At 44.9% G+C, this 21,320-nt stretch overlaps 1 protein-coding gene across 1 annotated transcript in view; it reads right to left on the minus strand.

Moving 5' to 3' along the window:
• LOC144823935 (sperm-specific sodium:proton exchanger-like) overlaps positions 1 to 21,320 on the minus strand; it is a 5,382,759-nt gene that overhangs the window by 2,053,661 nt on the left and 3,307,778 nt on the right. The window contains exon 12 of the mRNA XM_078682869.1: positions 2,585 to 2,780. Within this exon, the coding sequence (XP_078538995.1) occupies positions 2,585 to 2,780 (196 nt within the window). The remainder of the gene's footprint in view (positions 1 to 2,584; positions 2,781 to 21,320) is intronic.

Consider the following 21,320-nt stretch of genomic DNA (forward strand, 5'->3'; position numbering starts at 1 on the left):
AGCCTTTTTAACCTGAACTCTTGAAAGTTAATAGTACTGTGGATTCTTTTTGTCGTTTATTGGTCTTGTGATAACTCTATATAAAGTATACTTATTTTTGATATAGAACCTGTGTGGTGTCCATTTGTAGTGTTGTCACTGGGTTACTATATGGGGTCACAACTGTTTAACTTACATCGCCTCTGAAATAAGCCTTGACCACTCGCGCCACGCTGCCTAGAGGGTGAGCAGGGGTTATTTTGAGAGAGTAAATCCCTTGCCCTGCCTAGAGGAGAGGGTCCCTGCTTGTCTCAAGTACCTACCTGTGCCAACCAGAGACCCCCAATTCTAACAGTAACCAATTGGAATGAATCGGTTCATAGCTGCGCACTCATAACCTGGAAAGAAAAGACTGCCCAGTGCTGGAGGCAGATCTGCTCAGCACCATATGACTCTGGGCAATAGCTCACTTAATCTCCCCGATGGCCCCCAGCACCATCAGACCATTACAGGTGATTAGTTCACGCTTCACAAATATAGGATTTTTACAATAAGAGAGTCAGTCTTAGACATGTTTTTCATTATTGAAACACAGGGAGGCAATGCTGTAGCACCAGTGATCCACAAGGCAATCCCACTATATTTTGCCTATTAACAGAATTCATAAGGCAAAACCAGGGGAGAATTAAAAATGATATTCAAAGATCAATTGCAGCCTTCAACATTGGAGATTTAAGGCTTTCAAACTGTGAGTCACTTATAATATAATTTAATTCTATACATATCTTTTCCGTACATTTTCCTATTGTATAGGGTGCCACCAACAGTGCATTCATAGACAAATTCATAAACACCATATCAGACGTATCCATGAAATATTCAATCTTCTAAATCCTTGGAGAATTCAACATATTTTTGGGCAGGTTAAAAAATGCCTAAAAAATAGCATGACAACAGGTATGTCAGCTCACAAACTCCCCCAGCTCATCTCAGTACTTACATATAATGTAGGACACACTCTTGATGTGGTCTTCAACAACCCTGAGTCAGTCAACATTAAATATATATTCTCATTCCTTGGAAAAAGCATCATATCATTCATTTTCTTATAGATATCAAAAGAGCTATGAACAAACCCCCCCAAAAATCCCAATAAAAGGAAAATGGAACAAATTGACAAGAAAGAACCTAATATCCATTTAACGACTGGCTTAAACCTTGAAAAGATAACCACAGTAGATAGATTATATGTTTGGATGAACAACACTTTCTTTACACAAAAAAAGCTCCAAGGAGGAATGACGACATAAAAAGGATAAAAAGCAAAACGAGTCCCCTTCAAAACCAATGGTGCAAATCAAAAAGTGATATAAAAAATACATCTACAAAATCGCACCAGGATTTAAAAAGCAGAACGGCCGTCTACTCAGCCCAGATATAAAAACAATATTGACAGGTTATATATGCTACCACACTTGACGTAATGTTTATGCAGTGGGCCTTATACGAGGCTGAAAGGGATAAAAATCATGCTTGAGTAAAAAAAAAAAAAAAAAATTGAGAATCTCACGCTGAAACAGAGATTCACCCACCAACCTGCTGCCAAAATCTGAGCTAACAAGCCCACCCACCCTACATCAGCAGCAGAATCTAATCAGGGTCACTGGAATTATGTGGTTGTGCCGCTGCAGCATTTTTTTTCATAATTATGGATTTGCAGCATTTACCACATAATCCATTGTCTGCTGCATAATCTGCAGATTTTAACAAAAAAAAATTCTAGCTCAAACTGTTCAAAAGTTAGTAAAAACACAGCATCATGCGTTTCTGTGCAGTTGAAGACCATTCACAAAGGTTGACTGGTTACCGTTCTGTTACTTATTGCTATATTTGGGTGTTAAACTGGTACTAATGAGGTGCAACCAATGCCCAGGCAGTGTTAACAAGTGCAAACATAACAAAATAATGAAGTAATGCTATCACACGTGCCGCATTACATTGCATATTTTCCTTTTCTTGCTGCATAATATTGTCAACGCTGCTGCATAATTGGCACTCCCCTGCTACATAATAATTCCAGTGGACCAGGGTGTAAATCAGCTAAAATATTTTCTATCCCCAAAGTTCTCATCTTATTTTACAGTTAAACCATAACATAGGACCCTGCGGTGCGGGGATGGGGTCGAACTGCACAGTACTCAGGACTGAGCGCCATAGATTAAATCAGGAGGGGTCCCCTCCATGTATCCTGCAGGAGTGCCCCCTCAACTTTCGTTACACCACTGGCTCCCACAGCAGCCTCCTATCCTAAAGGGGCATTAGGGTATCCCGGGTTACACCGGGGCACCCCTAGAAATAAATATAAAAATAAGAAAACACACGACAAGGGCTGCACCGGAAACAAAGCAGCAGAGGACCCGCCAATCACATAATTACGCTCAATGGAAGAGCGATCCAGTCCTCCATGATGTAGTAGAAAGGCAAACTTATCCAGGGTGTATGACTGTTAATGAAGATCTTAATTAGAACAATAAATATAATTAAAATGCATTTTAACAACGAAATACTGGAAAAAAGCAAAGAAAATAGCATGTTTATTTCATACCTTCATGCCTGTTTCTACAGTGTAAAATATCATGAAGAAGACATTCACAGATTGTAGTTCATCTTCATAAATCTCTTTCAGATCTTGTATAAAATATAGTACAACTGGAAAGATATTCATTAAAATAGACACATAAATCACAAAATCAAATTCATTGGTGCAAACAATCCTGTAGCAGATCTTCAGTGCCCTTATCCTGCAACAAAAACAGAGAGACAAAGCTATATCTTTTGAAACATGATTTACAAACAGTGCAATCGTGGTTTTAAATAGCTTTAGTTTTTTATACATGCTCACTTCTGACCTACAGCATATACTGAGATCCCTGCAGCAAGTCTTTAACTCACTGAGCTAAGTTAATGGCTAAATATTATAGAAGAAACTTAGGGGATGATTTGGAGTTTGGTAGACAGGGTACTCCAGTACAAATCTGGTGGAGTACTCTTTCTGCTAAACTAACCGTCCACTGGCTCTATTTAAAGTTGGGTGGACTTTCATGTTTCCACCAGCAGAGCCTCCCGGCTCCACTCGTGGAAACATTGTACAGACCGTCTTACAGAGTTGGGGGTCTTCAGTGAAATTACTTCACATCATCCTCTCCATCATGCGCAGAGCGGAGAGCTCATGGTCCCAAAGGTAAATAAAAATGACCACCATTTGCTGGGAGAAAGCTCAATGGCCATCAGGGTTGTTTATTTTTGTGTTACAGAAACATATTCCTGCTTTGGGAATTATGGGTCACATGCATCAAAGAAACTACCAATCGCAAACAGGCCGATTCGCAGAATCGGCTCCTTTGCGACCGGTATTTTTGCATTTGGGATAAATCAACCCAAATGCAAATTCGCAATTTAGGTAATAGCAAATTTTGTGATTACCTAAATTGCAAATGCGCTAGGGAATCGCAAATAGCGGTTCCCTTTTTGGAATGTAACAACCATATCCTAAATGCGATTTTGCATTTAGGAAACGCAAATTACCATCAACTGCAAGTTGATTGTAATTTACAAAAACATTGAAAAATGCACAAAAGTGCATTTTTCTAAGTGCCACGTTGTGTACAGACATGCCCTTAGGGCATGTGTGTGCGCCCCATGTGCACACATGAAAATGTTGGGGGTGCATCAGGGAGGCCTTTTGGCCCCCTTGCACCCTTGAAATTGCATGCACATTTTGTGAGTACCTATTTGGTACTCTCAAATTGAGCATGCAATTCCCATTCATTCCTATGAGCCTGCAGGCCCATAGGAATGAATGGGAAGCTATTCCTTAATTGATAATCTCAATTTGCTATTCGCAATTAAGGAATATGTAGGAATCGATAATGTTTTAGCGAAACCTACATGCATAGGCAATTGCGATTCCATAATTGAGATTCCTTAATTATTGCAATTATGGAATCGCAATTGCCTACGTTAATGCATGTGCCCCTTAGTTTTGTAAAACAAAAACGATTGCTGGGTTTGCTTGAAACATGTATACAAAATGAGGGGAGAATGATCTATTGTGATCAACAGGGCAAAAGTACCACTCAAGGGGAGTGGAAGGTCCAGTCGCTGTCTGTGCCCTGCGCAAATATTGAACAAAGAAAGTCGACAGCGCTGTTCCTGAAAAAGGGTGGTGTGCTGGTCACAAGACAGAGGAGGGAAAACGTGGTGATTAGCGTTTGCAAACCTACCACTGGGTATCCATTGTGTTGGATATAGTTGCCTCACACACCTTTGCAGGTGTCATGCTTCATGCTCAATTTTAATTGAAGCAAGGGACCGCACGAATAAAGTAGTCTCAGGTACCCTTTGCCTCATTTTAATCCACTTTCCTTCTACAACCTTCAGGCCCCACACCCGCACTTCACCCATAGGCAGTTGGATTAAAAGATCTCCGCTAAAGAGCCCCTCTTTGAGGTGAGCCCGTTGGGTATTGCACCGCCTGCCCAACGAGGAGCACTGCCGATGATGAAGCATGACACCTGCAAAGGTGTGTGAGGCAACTATATCCAACACAATGGATACCCAGTGGTAGGTTTGCAAACGCTAATCACCACGTTTTCCCTCCTCTGTCTTGTGACCAGAACACCACCCTTTTTCAGGAACAGCACTGTCGACTTTCTTTGCTTGAAACATAGCAGCTGCTCAGCATACATTCAATGTCTTCAGGAGAGCCACCGTCGTTACAAAGGGGTAGAGACCTCAAGGCAGGCATAGCCCTGTAAATATGGTTGGTGATAGTCCTATGGACAGCAAGTTTATAATCTGCACTACGACTTACGGCAGGCTGCCCACCATTCTCTAAATTCAGCCCGTAATTCAGTTCCCATCTGTACACAATCATAACCCGTGGAAGCTGGTGAGCTTCAAAGGTGAAGTCCTCAAGAGTAAGCTGCAACCCAGTAATCCTGGGAGGACAATTAATAAAGGCACAAGTGGTTCCTATGGGGGAAGCGGAGCCCTTGACTTCAACAGTACTAATTGCAAAAAAAACTCACAAATAAGGTGAATTTGGTAATTCCCAATGAAAGTGTTTTGCTTTCGACAAGAACTATATTTTTCGATTTCAGAGACACAAACTCAGAACAAAGTACCTCTATTGGTGTGATGGCACAGCCATAGTGATAGAGTGAATGAATGGTGAGAAGGTGCTATACAAAATGCAAGTATATACATATGACTGATAAGGATATTTGAATGTTAAAATGAACACTCCCAATGGGAGTGTTAAACTCCTAAATCAATTCAAAAACAGTCCACTGTAGTAATTGTTGACATTTCGACAACAATACACAAATATTTAGCAAAGGATCATCATTAGGACGGAAAATGTACATAGGAGACACCTAGAAATTAAAGAATCATGTGTCAATCAAATTGCAAAGTTTAAGTGTATAAACTCTACTGATAGAGTATAAGGTATGGTAAGAACCCATATTCAGAGATGTATGTGCCAATCTTTTAGAGAAACATCACCACGGCTTGCATGCATATTGTGTTCAGTCTACTATATGTTTCAGTTGATTTAATCATGTTTTTGGGGTGTAAATGTCCCAGCTAGAGTAAGTAACCAACACTGTTTAAAGATCCATGTGGTTAGGTTAGATCTTTAAAAGGTGATCAGGCATGGTGTCACCCGAATTTGTTGGAAGAGATAATGTGTGAAGAACTATATTTCCAAATCGAACCGTGAATGTCAGCCAGATGGAATATGTGAATTCACAGGTACAAACACTGTTTTGTATCCGGCACTTACATAATTTCAGTGCACTTGAGATTGCTTCAATTCAACGGTGGCCACTAGTCATGCATCTATAGCAGGGAGGCGAGAGGGTACACAGAAGTTTTTTCTCTGAGTTGTTAAGGGAACGTAGTGAAAAATTATATAATTAGGCTCACCACACAAGTAAAAACTCGGAATTCGAGTGGTGACGCAGGCTGAGGTTTGCACAATGAAGATTGAATAAGTCTGTCATCAATCGGGCAAAGAACAGTGTTTAAGTTAGTGAAATGTTAGTTAAAACGTGTGTCTGATATGAATCAGAAAGGACCTGTTAGATTCACATGTTAGCTAACTCGAGTAGTGGCACATCCTAAAGTGTGCCAAACGAAGACTGAATACATCTGTCATCTATAAGGCAAAAACAGTATTTCAATTACTTAGAATGTGTGTCTGCTAAAGATAAAATAAGGAGGCCTCTTAGACTCACCTGTATGTAAACAACAGTCTCCAGATCAGTGGAACTGTGGAAAAGACAAGCAATCAGTGTTTTTCCTTGTTTGAGGACGGCAGTGAAGTTATCTGCTCCAGTTATACTTACAAACCTTTACTGACACAAGTTCACAAATCTTTTCATTTATCATAGTGATCACGAAACATAATTAGCGTGGCCACATTTATTTTACCTTATATTTGTAGCATATCATGTCATTTAGTTTAATGAGAATCTCTGTGCAGTAATCGGGAATGTCTGACTATTCCTCCGCCATTGTTGGCCAATTTGACATAGCGAAGTTCAACAAAAATTTAGTGTATTGCAGCACAGAAGCAGAATCAATTGCGGTATGACAGGAGCACCACTTGTGGAAAATTTTGAAAGATATCACCACACCAGTGAAGACATAAGGTGTCAGGTGATTGATGAGATCTCACTTGACAAAATGGCTGTGTAGGGACAGATGAAATTGACGCAGTCTTTTGGGAAGTCTTCAAAGTCACTATATATATACATATATATATATATGTATATATATATATATATACAGTGCTGGCGGCTGGTGGTGATTCCGAATAAAAAATGTGCACCAAACCTGGGTCTACTATCGTCTTTTCGTGGTTGGACAAACTGTGTAAGGTGCGAGGCTTGTGGCATATAATATATATCCAACAAACGTATTCTCCCGCAACCTCCAAATGGCGAAGAAGGAGATGGACCACAGGAATCTTAGGCGAGATGTTTATTTCTTGACCATTCTTTTCAGCATATGACGCATTTCGGGCTCGGAAGCCCTTGTTCCCATGTGGGGCACAGCCAAATCAATTGTTTTTAAATGCTACAAAGTGCACACCCACCTCCTTACTGTCATTTTCTTCCAGTAGCACCACATCGATTTTTTTGATTTCTTAACACGAATAAATCTCATTTCTTTGATGGCTCACAAATAATTTAAAATATCAAATGTCACATTATTATTGTTCATCATCATAAGTATGGTTATTTTAGTTTTACTATCTGTATAAACACATTAATGCAGAACATTTCTAAAAATATATTCTCTCAAAAATATATTTTCCTCTTGGAGGCATTTTGCGAAAGTCCAGCATTGTCTGAAATAGACACATATTGTCAATTTTACAAAGCTTGCACCTTGTAATATAAGATTGCCTTCTATAATCTAGCATATGCATTGTCTAAGAAATGTATATATATATATATATATATATATATATATATATATATATATATATATATATAATTTGAGATGTCATCAGTGATGTCATTAGTGATGTCACTGGCCATGTCATGAATTATGTAATATGTGATGTCATCAGCAGTGCATTGCAGGGGCGCAAGTTATAGTTAGCTCAACTAACTATAACGGCCGAGTTTTGTACGAGTGAAGTGTCCAACTAACTATGACATCCCTGAAAACTGTGTTTTTTGAGTGAATTTCTAAGGTATTTTAAATGCTAATTCTTAACTATAATGTCCCTGAAAACCTATGGTTGTGTCAGTGAATTTCTAAGATTTTTTAAATGATAATTTCTAACTATGCCTACAGAGGTAGGACGTGTGCAGAGAGAGGTAGAAAGGCACAGAAAGAAGCAAGAGATATGCAGAAAGAACCAACAGAGTTGCAGAAAGAGGCCTTGTTGAAAAGTTAGCCTGTGTCCTCAACTTTTTGCTGACTGGTACTGGTGGTAACTGACTCTGACTAACCAGGCCCGGAGCCAGTGCTATCCTAGAATACATTGAAAACACCTACAATCACTAGGGTACACTATGAGTTGGGGTAACCCTGTGATTGGCATGACCTCCCCTGTAAGGCCCTAATACATAATAGGGCATGGGGATTAAAACTACCTCTATGTCAGAGGTGCAGGAAGAAGCAAGAGAAGTGCAGAAAGAAGCAACAGAGGTGACAAAACATGCAATAGAAGTGCAGGAAGAAGTGCAGAAAGAGGCAAGAGAGGTACACAAAAAGGCAACAGAGGTGTAGAAAGAGGCAGGAGGGGTGCAGAAAGAGGCAAGAGAGATACAGAAAGTGGCAGGAGTGGTGCAGGAAGAAGGAAGAGAAGTGCAGAAAGAGGCAAGAGAATTGCTGGAAGAAGCAACAGAGGTGTACAAAGAAGCACCAGAAACACAGAAAGAGGAAAGTGAGGTGCAGAAAGAAGCAAGAGTACTGCTGAAAGAACCAACAGAGGTACAAAAAGAGGCAAGAGGGGTGCAGAAAATGGTAGGAGAGGTACACAAAGTGCCAAGAGACCTACAGAAAGAGGCAAGAGGGGTGCAAAAAGAAGGAAGAGATGTGCAGAAAGAAGCAACAGAGGTGCTGAAAGAGGCGCGGGGGGTGCAGAATGAGCAAGAGAAGTGCAGAAAAAAGCAACAGAGGTACAGAAAGAGGCAAGAGAGATACTGAAACAGGCAGGAAAGGTGCAGAAGGACGGAACAGGGGTGCAGAAAGAGGGAAGAGGGGTACAGAAAGAGGCAGGAGTGGTGCAGAAAGAAGCAAAAGAGGTTCAGAAAGAGGCATGAGAGGTACAGAAAGAGGCACAAGAAGCGCAGAAAGAGGCAAGAGAATTACTGAAAGAAGCAACAGAGGTGTAGAAAGAAGCAAGATAAGTGCATAAAGAGGCAAGTGAGGTGCAGAAAGAAGCATGAGCAGTGCAGAAAGATCCAACAGAGGTGCAAAAAGAAGCAAGAGAGGTACAGCAAGAGATAGGAGGGGAGCAGAAAGAAGGAAGAGAAGTGCAGAAAGAGGTAAGAGAATTTCTGAAAGAAGCAACAGAGGTGTAGAAGGAAGCAGGAGAAGAGCAAAAAGAGGCAAGAGGAGAACAGAAAGAGGGAAGATAGGTGCACAAAGAGGCAAAGAATGTACAGAAAGAGGAAGGAGGGGAACAGAAAGAAGGAAGAAAAGTACAGAAAGAGTTAAGAGAGTTGCTGAAAGAAGCAACAGAGGTGTAGAAAGAAGCAAGAGAAGTGCAGAAAGAGGCAAGTGAGGTGCAGAAAGAAGCAAGAGCAGTGCAGTAGAACCAACAGAGATGCAAAAAGAGGCAAAAGAGGTGCAGAAAAATATAGGAGAGGTGCACTAAGAGGCACGAGAAGTACAGAAAGAGGCAGGAGGGGTGCAGAAAGAAGGTAGAGAAGTGCAGAATGAAGCAACAGAGGTGCTGAAAGAGGCAAGGGAAGTGCAGAAAGAGCAAGAGAAGTGCTGAAAGAACCAACAGAGGTACAGAAGAGTCAAGAGAGGTGCAGAAACAGTCTGGAAAGGTGCAGAAAGAGGGAACGGGCTGCAGAAAGAGGCAAGAGATGTACAGAAAGAGGGGTACAGAAAGAGGCAAGAAAGGTGCAGAAAGAAGCACGTGAGGCTCAGAAAGAGGCAAGAGAAGTGCAGAAAGAGGAACAAGAAGTACAGAAAGAGGTAAGAGAGGTGCACAAAGTGGCAAGAGAGGTACAGAAAGAGGCAGGGGGATACAGAAAGAAGGAAGAAAAGTACAGAAATATGAAAGAGAATTGCTGGAAGAAGCAAAAGAGGTGTGGAAAGAGGGGTACAGAAAAAGATAGGAGAGGTACACTTTGAGGCAAGAGAAGTACAGAAAGAGGCAGGAGGGGTACAGAAAGAAGGAAGAGAAGTGCAGAAAAAACAATAGAGGTACAGAAAGAGTCAAGAGTGGTGCACGAAGAGGTAAGAGAGATGAAGAAAGATGCAGAAGGGGTATAGAAAGAAGGAAGTGAAGTACAGAAAGAGGCAAGAAAATTGCTGAAAGAAGCAACAGCAGTGTAGAAATAAGCAAAAGAAGTGCAGAAAGAGGCAAGTGAGGTGCACAAAGAAGCAAGAACAGAGCAGAAAGAACCAGCAGAAGTGCAAAAAGGGCAAGAGGGGTGTATAAAAAGGAAGGAGATGTGCACAGAGGCAAGAGAATTGCTCAAAGAAGCAACTGAGGTGCAGAAAGAAACCTTGTTGCAAAGTCATCCTGTCCCCTTGGCAACCCCAACTTATTGCTGACTGGTACTGTTGGTAACTGACTCTGACTGACCCTGGACTCTGCCTAACCAGGCCCGGATCCAGTGCTATGCTGAAAGACACTTAGAATACAGTGAAAAGACCTACATACACTAGGGTACATTATGGGTTGGGTACCCCCCGTGTTTGGCATGCCTCTCCTGGAAGGGCCTAGTACACAATAAGGTAAGGGGATTAAAACTACCTCTAAGTCCCTAGTATATAATAGGGCATGGCAGTTTAGAGGCCAGCAGCTCTTTACTGCACTTGCATGTGAGCATTGGTGCGCCTGTTGTCAGTTTAAAAGTAGCCCTGTGTGTGCAGAAAGGGTCAAGAGAGGTGCTGAAAAAAGCAAGAGAGGTGCAAAAAGAGGGAAGAGGGTGCAGAAAGAGGCAAGAGGAGTTCAGAAAGAAGCAACAGAGGTACATAAAGAGGCAAGGAAAGTTTACAAAGAGGCAGCAGGGGGGCAGAAAAAGACAAGAAAAGTATAGAAAGAGGCAAGAGAGTTGCAGAAACAGGCAAAAGAGGTGCACAAAGAGGGAACAGGGTTGCACACAGAGGCAAGCGAAGTACAGAAAGAACCAACAGAGGTGCAGAAAGAGGCAAGAGGAGTGCAGAAAGAGGCAAGAGAGGAGCAGAAACAGGCAAGAGAGGTACACACAGAGGCACAAGTGGTGCAGAAATTTACAAGAGAGGTGCAGAAAGAAGCAATAGAAGTGCAGAAATAAGCAACAGTTGTGCAGAAATAGGCAAGAGGGTTGTAGAAAGAAGCACGAGAAGTGCAGAAAGAAGGAACAGAGGTGCAAAAAGAGGTAAGAGGGGTGCAAACAGAGGCAAGAAAGGTGCAGAAAGTGGGAAGAGGGGTGGAGAAAGAGGAAAGACGGGTGCAGCAATTTTCAAGACAGGTGCAAAAAGAAACAAGAGCAGTACAGAAACCACCAAGAGAGGTGCAAAAACAGGTAAGAGGGGTGCAGAAAGAGGCAGGAGGGGTGCAGAAATTTTAAAGAGAGGTGCAAAAAGAAGCAAGAACAGTGCAAAAGAACCAATAGTGGTGCAAACAGAGGCAAATGAGGTGCAGAAGGAGGCGAGAGTTCTGCAGAAAGAGGCAAGAGAGTTGCAGAAACATGCAAAGAGGTGCAAAAATAGGGAACAGGTGGGCAGACTAAGGCAAGAGAGGTGCAGAAGGAGGCAAAACAGGTCCAGAAAAGGGAATACGGGTACAGAAAGAAACAAAAGGAGTGCAGAAAGAAGGAACGGGGTGCAAAAAGAGGGAAGAGGGTTGTAGCAAGAGGCACGATGTGTGTAGAAAGAAGCAAGAGCAGTGCAGTAGAACCAACAGAGATGCAAAAAGAGGCAAAAGAGGTGCAGAAAAATATAGGAGAGGTGCACTAAGAGGCACGAGAAGTACAGAAAGAGGCAGGAGGGGTGCAGAAAGAAGGTAGAGAAGTGCAGAATGAAGCAACAGAGGTACAGAAGAGTCAAGAGAGGTGCAGAAACAGTCTGGAAAGGTGCAGAAAGAGGGTACGGGCTGCAGAAAGAGGCAAGAGATGTACAGAAAGAGGGGTACAGAAAGAGGCAAGAAAGGTGCAGAAAGAAGCACGTGAGGCTCAAAAAGAGGCAAGAGAAGTGCAGAAAGAGGAACAAGAAGTACAGAAAGAGGTAAGAGAGGTGCACAAAGTGGCAAGAGAGGTACAGAAAGAGGCAGGGGATACAGAAAGAAGGAAGAAAAGTACAGAAATATGAAAGAGAATTGCTGGAAGAAGCAAAAGAGGTGTGGAAAGAGGGGTACAGAAAAAGATAGGAGAGGTACACTTTGAGGCAAGAGAAGTACAGAAAGAGGCAGGAGGGGTACAGAAAGAAGGAAGAGAAGTGCAGAAAAAACAATAGAGGTACAGAAAGAGTCAAGAGTGGTGCACGAAGAGGTAAGAGAGATGAAGAAAGATGCAGAAGGGGTATAGAAAGAAGGAAGTGAAGTACAGAAAGAGGCAAGAAAATTGCTGAAAGAAGCAACAGCGGTGTAGAAATAAGCAAAAGAAGTGCAGAAAGAGGCAAGTGAGGTACACAAAGAAGCAAGAACAGAGCAGAAAGAACCAGCAGAAGTGCAAAAAGGGCAAGAGGGGTGTAGAAAAAGGAAGGAGATGTGCACAGAGGCAAGAGAATTGCTCAAAGAAGCAACCGAGGTGCAGAAAGAAACCTTGTTGCAAAGTCATCCTGTCCCCTTGGCAACCCCAACTTATTGCTGACTGGTACTGTTGGTAACTGACTCTGACTGACCCTGGACTCTGCCTAACCAGGCCCAGATCCAGTGCTATGCTGAAAGACACTTAGAATACAGTGAAAAGACCTACATACACTAGGGTACATTATGGGTTGGGTACCCCCCGTGTTTGGCATGCCTCTCCTGGAAGGGCCTAGTACACAATAAGGTAAGGGGATTAAAACTACCTCTAAATCCCTAGCATATAATAGGGCATGGCAGTTTAGAGGCCAGCAGCCCTTTTCTGCACTTGCATGTGAGCATTGGTGCGCCTGTTGTCAGTTTAAAAGTATCCCTGTGTGTGCAGAAAGAGGCAAGAGAGGTGCTGAAAAAAGCAAGAGAGGTGCAAAAAGAGGGAAGAGGGTGCAGAAAGAGGCAAGAGGAGTTCAGAAAGAAGCAACAGAGGTACAGAAAGAGGCAAGGAAAGTTTAGAAAGAGGCAGCAGGGGGGCAGAAAAAGACAAGAAAAGTATAGAAAGAGGCAAGAGAGTTGCAGAAACAGGCAAAAGAGGTGCACAAAGAGGGAACAGGGTTGCACACAGAGGCAAGCGAAGTACAGAAAGAACCAACAGAGGTGCAGAAAGAGGCAAGAGGAGTGCAGAAAGAGGCAAGAGAGGAGCAGAAACAGGCAAGAGAGGTACACACAGAGGCACAAGTGGTGCAGAAATTTACAAGAGATGTGCAGAAAGAAGCAATAGAAGTGCAGAAATAAGCAACAGTTGTGCAGAAATAGACAAGAGGGTTGTAGAAAGAAGCACGAGAAGTGCAGAAAGAAGGAACAGAGGTGCAAAAAGAGGTAAGAGGGGTGCAAACAGAGGCAAGAAAGGTGCAGAAAGTGGGAAGAGGGGTGGAGAAAGAGGAAAGACGGGTGCAGCAATTTTCAAGACAGGTGCAAAAAGAAACAAGAGCAGTACAGAACCCACCAAGAGAGGTGCAAAAACAGGTAAGAGGGGTGCAGAAAGAGGCAGGAGGGGTGCAGAAATTTTAAAGAGAGGTGCAAAAAGAAACAAGAACAGTGCAAAAGAACCAATAGTGGTGCAAACACAGGCAAATGAGGTGCAGAAGGAGGCGAGAGTTCTGCAGAAAGAGGCAAGAGAGTTGCAGAAACATGCAAAGAGGTGCAAAAATAGGGAACAGGTGGGCAGACTAAGGCAAGAGAGGTGCAGAAGGAGGCAAGACAGGTCCAGAAAAGGGAATACGGGTACAGAAAGAAACAAAAGGAGTGCAGAAAGAAGGAACGGGGTGCAAAAAGAGGGAAGAGGGTTGTAGCAAGAGGCACGATGTGTGTAGAAAGAAGCAAGAGAAGTGCAGAAAGAGGCAAGTGAGGTGCAGAAAGAAGCAAGAGCAGTGCAGTAGAACCAACAGAGATGCAAAAAGAGGCAAAAGAGGTGCAGAAAAATATAGGAGAGGTGCACTAAGAGGCACGAGAAGTACAGAAAGAGGCAGGAGGGGTGCAGAAAGAAGGTAGAGAAGTGCAGAATGAAGCAACAGAGGTGCTGAAAGAGGCAAGGGAAGTGCAGAAAGAGCAAGAGAAGTGCTGAAAGAACCAACAGAGGTACAGAAGAGTCAAGAGAGGTGCAGAAACAGTCTGGAAAGGTGCAGAAAGAGGGAACGGGCTGCAGAAAGAGGCAAGAGATGTACAGAAAGAGGGGTACAGAAAGAGGCAAGAAAGGTGCAGAAAGAAGCACGTGAGGCTCAAAAAGAGGCAAGAGAAGTGCAGAAAGAGGAACAAGAAGTACAGAAAGAGGTAAGAGAGGTGCACAAAGTGGCAAGAGAGGTACAGAAAGAGGCAGGGGGATACAGAAAGAAGGAAGAAAAGTACAGAAATATGAAAGAGAATTGCTGGAAGAAGCAAAAGAGGTGTGGAAAGAGGGGTACAGAAAAAGATAGGAGAGGTACACTTTGAGGCAAGAGAAGTACAGAAAGAGGCAGGAGGGGTACAGAAAGAAGGAAGAGAAGTGCAGAAAAAACAATAGAGGTACAGAAAGAGTCAAGAGTGGTGCACGAAGAGGTAAGAGAGATGAAGAAAGATGCAGAAGGGGTATAGAAAGAAGGAAGTGAAGTACAGAAAGAGGCAAGAAAATTTCTGAAAGAAGCAACAGCGGTGTAGAAATAAGCAAAAGAAGTGCAGAAAGAGGCAAGTGAGGTGCACAAAGAAGCAAGAACAGAGCAGAAAGAACCAGCAGAAGTGCAAAAAGGGCAAGAGGGGTGTAGAAAAAGGAAGGAGATGTGCACAGAGGCAAGAGAATTGCTCAAAGAAGCAACCGAGGTGCAGAAAGAAACCTTGTTGCAAAGTCATCCTGTCCCTTTGGCAACCCCAACTTATTGCTGACTGGTACTGTTGGTAACTGACTCTGACTGACCCTGGACTCTGCCTAACCAGGCCCGGATCCAGTGCTATGCTGAAAGACACTTAGAATACAGTGAAAAGACCTACATACACTAGGGTACATTATGGGTTAGGTACCCCCCGTGTTTGGCATGCCTCTCCTGGAAGGGCCTAGTACACAATAAGGTAAGGGGATTAAAACTACCTCTAAGTCCCTAGCATATAATAGGGCATGGCAGTTTAGAGGCCAGCAGCCCTTTTCTGCACTTGCATGTGAGCATTGGTGCGCCTGTTGTCAGTTTAAAAGTAGCCCTGTGTGTGCAGAAAGAGGCAAGAGAGGTGCTGAAAAAAGCAAGAGAGGTGCAAAAAGAGGGAAGAGGGTGCAGAAAGAGGCAAGAGGAGTTCAGAAAGAAGCAACAGAGGTACAGAAAGAGGCAAGGAAAGTTTAGAAAGAGGCAGCAGGGGGGCAGAAAAAGACAAGAAAAGTATAGAAAGAGGCAAGAGAGTTGCAGAAACAGGCAAAAGAGGTGCACAAAGAGGGAACAGGGTTGCACACAGAGGCAAGCGAAGTACAGAAAGAACCAACAGAGGTGCAGAAAGAGGCAAGAGGAGTGCAGAAAGAGGCAAGAGAGGAGGAGCAGAAACAGGCAAGAGAGGTACACACAGAGGCACAAGTGGTGCAGAAATTTACAAGAGAGGTGCAGAAAGAAGCAATAGAAGTGCAGAAATAAGCAACAGTTGTGCAGAAATAGACAGGAGGGTTGTAGAAAGAAGCACGAGAAGTGCAGAAAGAAGGAACAGAGGTGCAAAAAGAGGTAAGAGGGGTGCAAACAGAGGCAAGAAAGGTGCAGAAAGTGGGAAGAGGGGTGGAGAAAGAGGAAAGACGGGTGCAGCAATTTTCAAGACAGGTGCAAAAAGAAACAAGAGCAGTACAGAAACCACCAAGAGAGGTGCAAAAACAGGTAAGAGGGGTGCAGAAAGAGGCAGGAGGGGTGCAGAAATTTTAAAGAGAGGTGCAAAAAGAAGCAAGAACAGTGCAAAAGAACCAATAGTGGTGCAAACAGAGGCAAATGAGGTGCAGAAGGAGGCGAGAGTTCTGCAGAAAGAGGCAAGAGAGTTGCAGAAACATGCAAAGAGGTGCAAAAATAGGGAACAGGTGGGCAGACTAAGGCAAGAGAGGTGCAGAAGGAGGCAAGACAGGTCCAGAAAAGGGAATACGGGTACAGAAAGAAACAAAAGGAGTGCAGAAAGAAGGAACGGGGTGCAAAAAGAGGGAAGAGGGTTGTAGCAAGAGGCACGATGTGTGTGGAAAGAAGCAAGAGATGTGCAGAAAGAAACAAAAGAAGTGCAGAAAAAAAGGAACAGAGGTGCAGAAAGAATCAACAAGGGTGCAGAAAGAGGCAACAGGGGTGCAGAAAGAGAAAGATGGGCAGAGAAAGAGGCCAGGGAGTAGAGAAAGAAGCAAGGGAGCTGTTAAAAGAAACAAAAGAAGTACATAAAGAAGGTTCAGAGGTGCAGAGAAAGGCAAGAAAGGTGCAGAAAGAGGGAAATGGGTGCAGAAAGAGTCACAAGGGGTACAGAAAGAAGCAAGAGAAGTGCAGAAAGAAGCAACAGAGGTGCGGGAAGAGGGATGAAGAAAGGGGCAAAAGAGGTGCAGAAAGAAGCAACAGAGATGCAGCAAGAAAAAACAGAGGTGCAGAAAGTGTCAAGAGGGAAGCAGAACAAAGGAAGAAGGGTGCAGAAAGAGGCAGCAGGGGTGCAGAAAGAGACAAGAAAAGTATAGAAAGAGGCAAGAGAGTTGCAGAAACAGGCAAAAGAGTTGTACGAAGAGGGAACAGGGGTGCACAAAGAGGCAAGAGAAGTACAGATAGAACCAACAGAGGTCTAGAGAGAGGCAAGAGGAGTGCAGAAAGAGGCAATAGAGGAGCAGAAACAGGCAAGAGAGGTACACACAGAGGCACGAGGGGTACAGAAATTCACAAGAGAAGTGCAGAAGGAAGCAAGAGAAGTGCAGAAAGAAGTAACTGATGTGCAGAAAGAGACACGAGGGGTGTAGAAAGAAGCACGAATAGTGCAGAAAGAAGGAACAGAGGTGCAGAAAGAGGCAAGAAGGGTGCAGACAGAGGCAAGATAGGTGCAGAAAGAGGAAAGAGGGGTACAGAAAGAGGAAAGAGTGGTGCAGACGTTTGCAAGACAGGTGCAAAAAGAAACAAGAGCAGTACAGAAATTACCGAGATGTGCAAAAAACGGTAAGAGGGGTACAGAAAGAGACAAGAGGGGTGCAGAAATTTGTAAGAGAGGTGCAGAACGAAGCAAGAACAGTGCAAAAGAACCAATAGAGGTGCAAAAAGAGGCAAACGAGGTACAGAAGGAGGCAAGAGTTCTGCAGAAAGAGGCAAGAGAGTTGCAGACACATGCAAAGAGGTGCAAAAATAGGGAACAGGTGGGCAGACTGAGGCAAGAGAGGTACAGAAAAAGGAATAAGGGTACAGAAAGAAACAAAAGAAGTGCAGAAAGAAGGAACAGAGGTGCAAAAAGAGGGAAGAGGATTGTAGTAAGAGGTACAATGGGTGTAGAAAGAAGCAAGAGATGTGCAGAAAGAAACAAAAGAAGTGCAGAAAAAAGGAACAGAGGTGCAGAAAGAGGCAACAGGGGCGCAGAAAGAGGGAAGATGAGTGGAGAAAGAGGCCAGGGGGTAGAGAAAGAAGCAAGAGAGCTGTTAAAAGAAACCAAAGAAGTACAGAAAGAAGGTACAGAGGTGCAGAGAGAGGCAAGAAAGGTGCATAAAGAGGGAAAATGGTGCAGAAAGAGGCACAGGGGGTACAGAAAGAAGCAATAGAAGTGCAGAAAGAAGCAACAGAGGTGCAGGAAGAGGGCTGAAGAAAGGGGCAAGAGAGGTGCAGAAAGAAGCAACAGAGATGCAGCAAGAAGGAACAGAGGTGCAGAAATAGGCAAGAGGGGAGCAGAAAAAGGAAGAAGTGTACAGAAAGAGGCACAAGGGTTGCAGAAAGAAGGCACAGAGGTGCTGAAAGAAGCAATAGAAGTGCATAACGAAGCAACAGAGGTGCAGAAAGAGGGATGTGGGGTAAAAATGAAAGTGGCGAGAAGGGTTTAAAAAGAAGCAAGGGTGGTGCAGAAAGAAACAAAATAAAAGCAGAAAGAAGGAACAGGGGTGCAGAAAGAGGCAAGATGGGTGCAGAATGACAGAAGAGGGGGCAGAAAGAAGCACGAGCGGTGCAGAAAGAAGCAAGAGAGGTACAGAAAGAAGCAAGAGTAGTGCAGAAAGATGTAACAGAGGTGCAGAAAGAGGCAAGAGGGGTACAAAAAGAGGAAATATGGGTGCAGAAAGAGGCACAAGGGGTGTACAAAGAAGCAAAAGAGGTGCATAAAGAAGCAACCGAAGTGCAGAAAGAAGGAACAGAAATGCAGAAAGAGGCAAGAGAGGCACAGAAAGAAGCAAGAGTGGCTTGCACACCATTAGTACCAATTTAACATCCACATTTAGCAATAAGGGTGACTTTTCTGCATTTTTGGTAACATTGAGCTGTTTGAGGTCTCATTATTTATCATCTCAGACTGAGCCTGGTCACAAGGAGTGGTGCGCGGCTACAATGTAGTGTAGCGGCCGGATGGCCATCTATACCCCCACGGTCTTCAACTTGTGGGCCGGCCTTGGAGGATGGGGTCACGGGGGCCGGATGTGGCCCAGGAGGGGGGTACGCAGCCCCCCTACCTTTAATGGAAAAAAAAGAATGGCCAGGCCCTGGGGGATGGGGTCCCGGGGCCGAAATTGGCCTGGGAAGGGGGCCGCCCCACCCATATAATTTATTTATTCCCCAGTCCCCAGGGGATATGTTCCCTGGGGACTAAAGTGGCGCAGGGAAGGGGGGCCATGCGGCCCGCTTTCTCTATAAGTATTAATAAAATAAAGGAGGCCGTGCCCAGGGGTCCCCCAATGCCAAAATCAGCCAAGAGAGGGGGGCCGCCCAGCCCCCTTCCCATTTTTTATATTTTTTTTAACGGGGCTGGCGCTGAGGATGGGGTCCCTAGGGCCCTAAAAATATTAAAAGAAGGGGGGGCACACAGCCCCCTTCTAGCAAAAAAAAAGCCTGCATCTCACTGGAGGCCCCGCCCCCTCCCTGCACCTCTTTGCAAACGCACCTCCTGGCGAATTCTAAGTTGGGGGATTAAGTCCCCTTGAATCCTGCGGGTCCAATTCCACCTCAATAGGTATAAAAAGATTAAAATTAATTAGGTACCACAAAATAGTCACTCCTATAAACAAATATTACCTTCTGATAGGTGAATGAATGCAATGCCTTTTTCTTGATTAGCATTCATAAAAAGGTTCCCGACAAGTGACCAAGACTGGAACACCTTGGGAATGGACACCCAGAGAGGAGGTGGCATTTTAAAGCATCAAGAAAGTGCCCCTTGACCATACAACGATGGCATACTTTCACCCCAAAAGGAAGACAGACCTTGTAGTTGATGCCAGCCCAGTGGGGCTCGGGCGGTTCTCATGCAGGAATACACCAAAGGAACCTGTGTCCCGGTGGCTAATACCAGCCGTGCGCTGTCCCAGACAGAAAAAAGATACACTCAGATAGAGCGGCAAGCTCTAGCGATACCATGGGCATGCCAGCATTTTCATCTTTACCTGTGCGGCAACCCCTTTCGAGTGATAGTAGACACAAGAGGGTCCACGTGGCTGGCACCCCCAAGGATTGAAAGGTGGGCGGTCCAACTCCAGGCGTACTCGTTCTAGCTGGCATACCAACCAGGGACAGACAACCTGGCCGACTTTCTGTCAAGACACCTCAAGCCACAGGAGGGAGAACCCATCTGGAGTGACACTGCAAACACAGAGGCCTTTGTCTGCATGGTCGAAGACAATGCATGCCTCCCGGCAGTAACCAAAGAGGATCTATGTGGCACTAGCGAAGCGCACAACACCATGAGAAGAATCCAAGAGGCCCTCAAAAAGGGACAGTGGCATCAATTCCTGGACAGTCTCTCTCTCTACTCACTGCAGAAGAACAGAATTCCTGACGCCAAATATGGAGAGTACGGCACAAACGCAGTGTCAGTGGGTCCGACTGGTCCTAAGAGGGCAGAGGATCATGGTGCCTAAGGATCTACACCAGTGGATGGTTGTGCTAGCCCATAAATTTCATCAGGGCACAGCCAAGACAAAGGCCAGGCTCAGGGTGAAGATGTAGTTCCCTGGCATGGACAACCTGGTGGACAAAGAAGTCGGGATGTGTCATCCCTGCACTATCACCGAGGGAGACCCCACTCCACCGCTCGTGATCACGGAAGAACCATGCTGCACGCCATGGGCCAAGATCAGTGTCAACTTTGGAAGCTTCCCGGACAGGCGGCACATCATGGTTGTCGGTCTGAGGGTATAAATAAATGGGCCCCTGGTCATACTGGACCTTCGGCCGACACTAGCCAGAGAGGGAACATGTTGTCATTAATATCCCCAAAGAAGGCCGTCATCCTTACTGCACAGCAGCACCCTTTACAGGGGGAGCTCCAATGCCCCCAGGGTCCCAGCCAGCTCCCCGCCTCCCGCACTGCTTTTGGGCAAGGGGAGCTGCTAACATGCATGAAACCTGCTCTCGCTTCAACGAAGCAAAGCAGTGTTTGCCATGACAGGGCAGGAGGTGTGCTCCAACCCTGCCAAAGCAAACGGCAATGTCCAGAGGCGGGCACCCTGGTACATTGCAGAAGCAAGGCCTGGGTGGTGGCGGTGCCCGGGGCCATCGAGGGCTCCAGTAGGGGGGCTACACGGCCCCCCTCCCAGCATTTTTAACGCCCCGGGGAGGTTGTGGTCCCGGGGCCCGCAATGGACCCCTGGCCTTTATTTTAATTTGCCCGGGGAAGTGGTGGCAGTGTGAGGAGGGACAGGAGCCCCCCCACACTTATCTAGATTAATTTAAGCCCCAGGAAGGAGGGAGTCCCTAGGGCTTGGGGGGCCCACGAGGCCCCCCGCACATAATTAGGAAGGCCCCGGGGAGGTGGCAGTGCCTGGGGCAGCATGGGGGGGCAGGAGCCATCCATGCATTTTTTAACGAAACCCCCCAGGGAGGTGGTGGTCCCCGGGGCTGCAGGGGGCCGCGCGCCCCCACATATGAAAAATAAAACCCCATGAGGTTGGCAGTCCCTGGGGCTGAGGGGTCCCCCACGGGCCCCCACACCTTAATTAAGTGTTGTCCCCGGTACCTGGCCCACCCGGGGGCTTGAAACAAATGAAGCCCGGGAAATCACACTTCGCTTTTTTTAATATAATTTCAGCCAGATTTGCGCACCCATCGCAAATTCGGCCAAAATTATTAAAAAATGCTTTTTTTGGCATAGGGGTCACGGGGTTTTCTACCCTTCTCTCTTTTCTTGTTCTTCACGGGCGTGCTGTGCTTGTGATGGAGTGGTT

The sequence above is a fragment of the Lissotriton helveticus genome, chromosome 3_1, assembly GCF_964261635.1.
Source record: "Lissotriton helveticus chromosome 3_1, aLisHel1.1, whole genome shotgun sequence".
Lineage (NCBI taxonomy): Eukaryota > Metazoa > Chordata > Amphibia > Caudata > Salamandridae > Lissotriton > Lissotriton helveticus.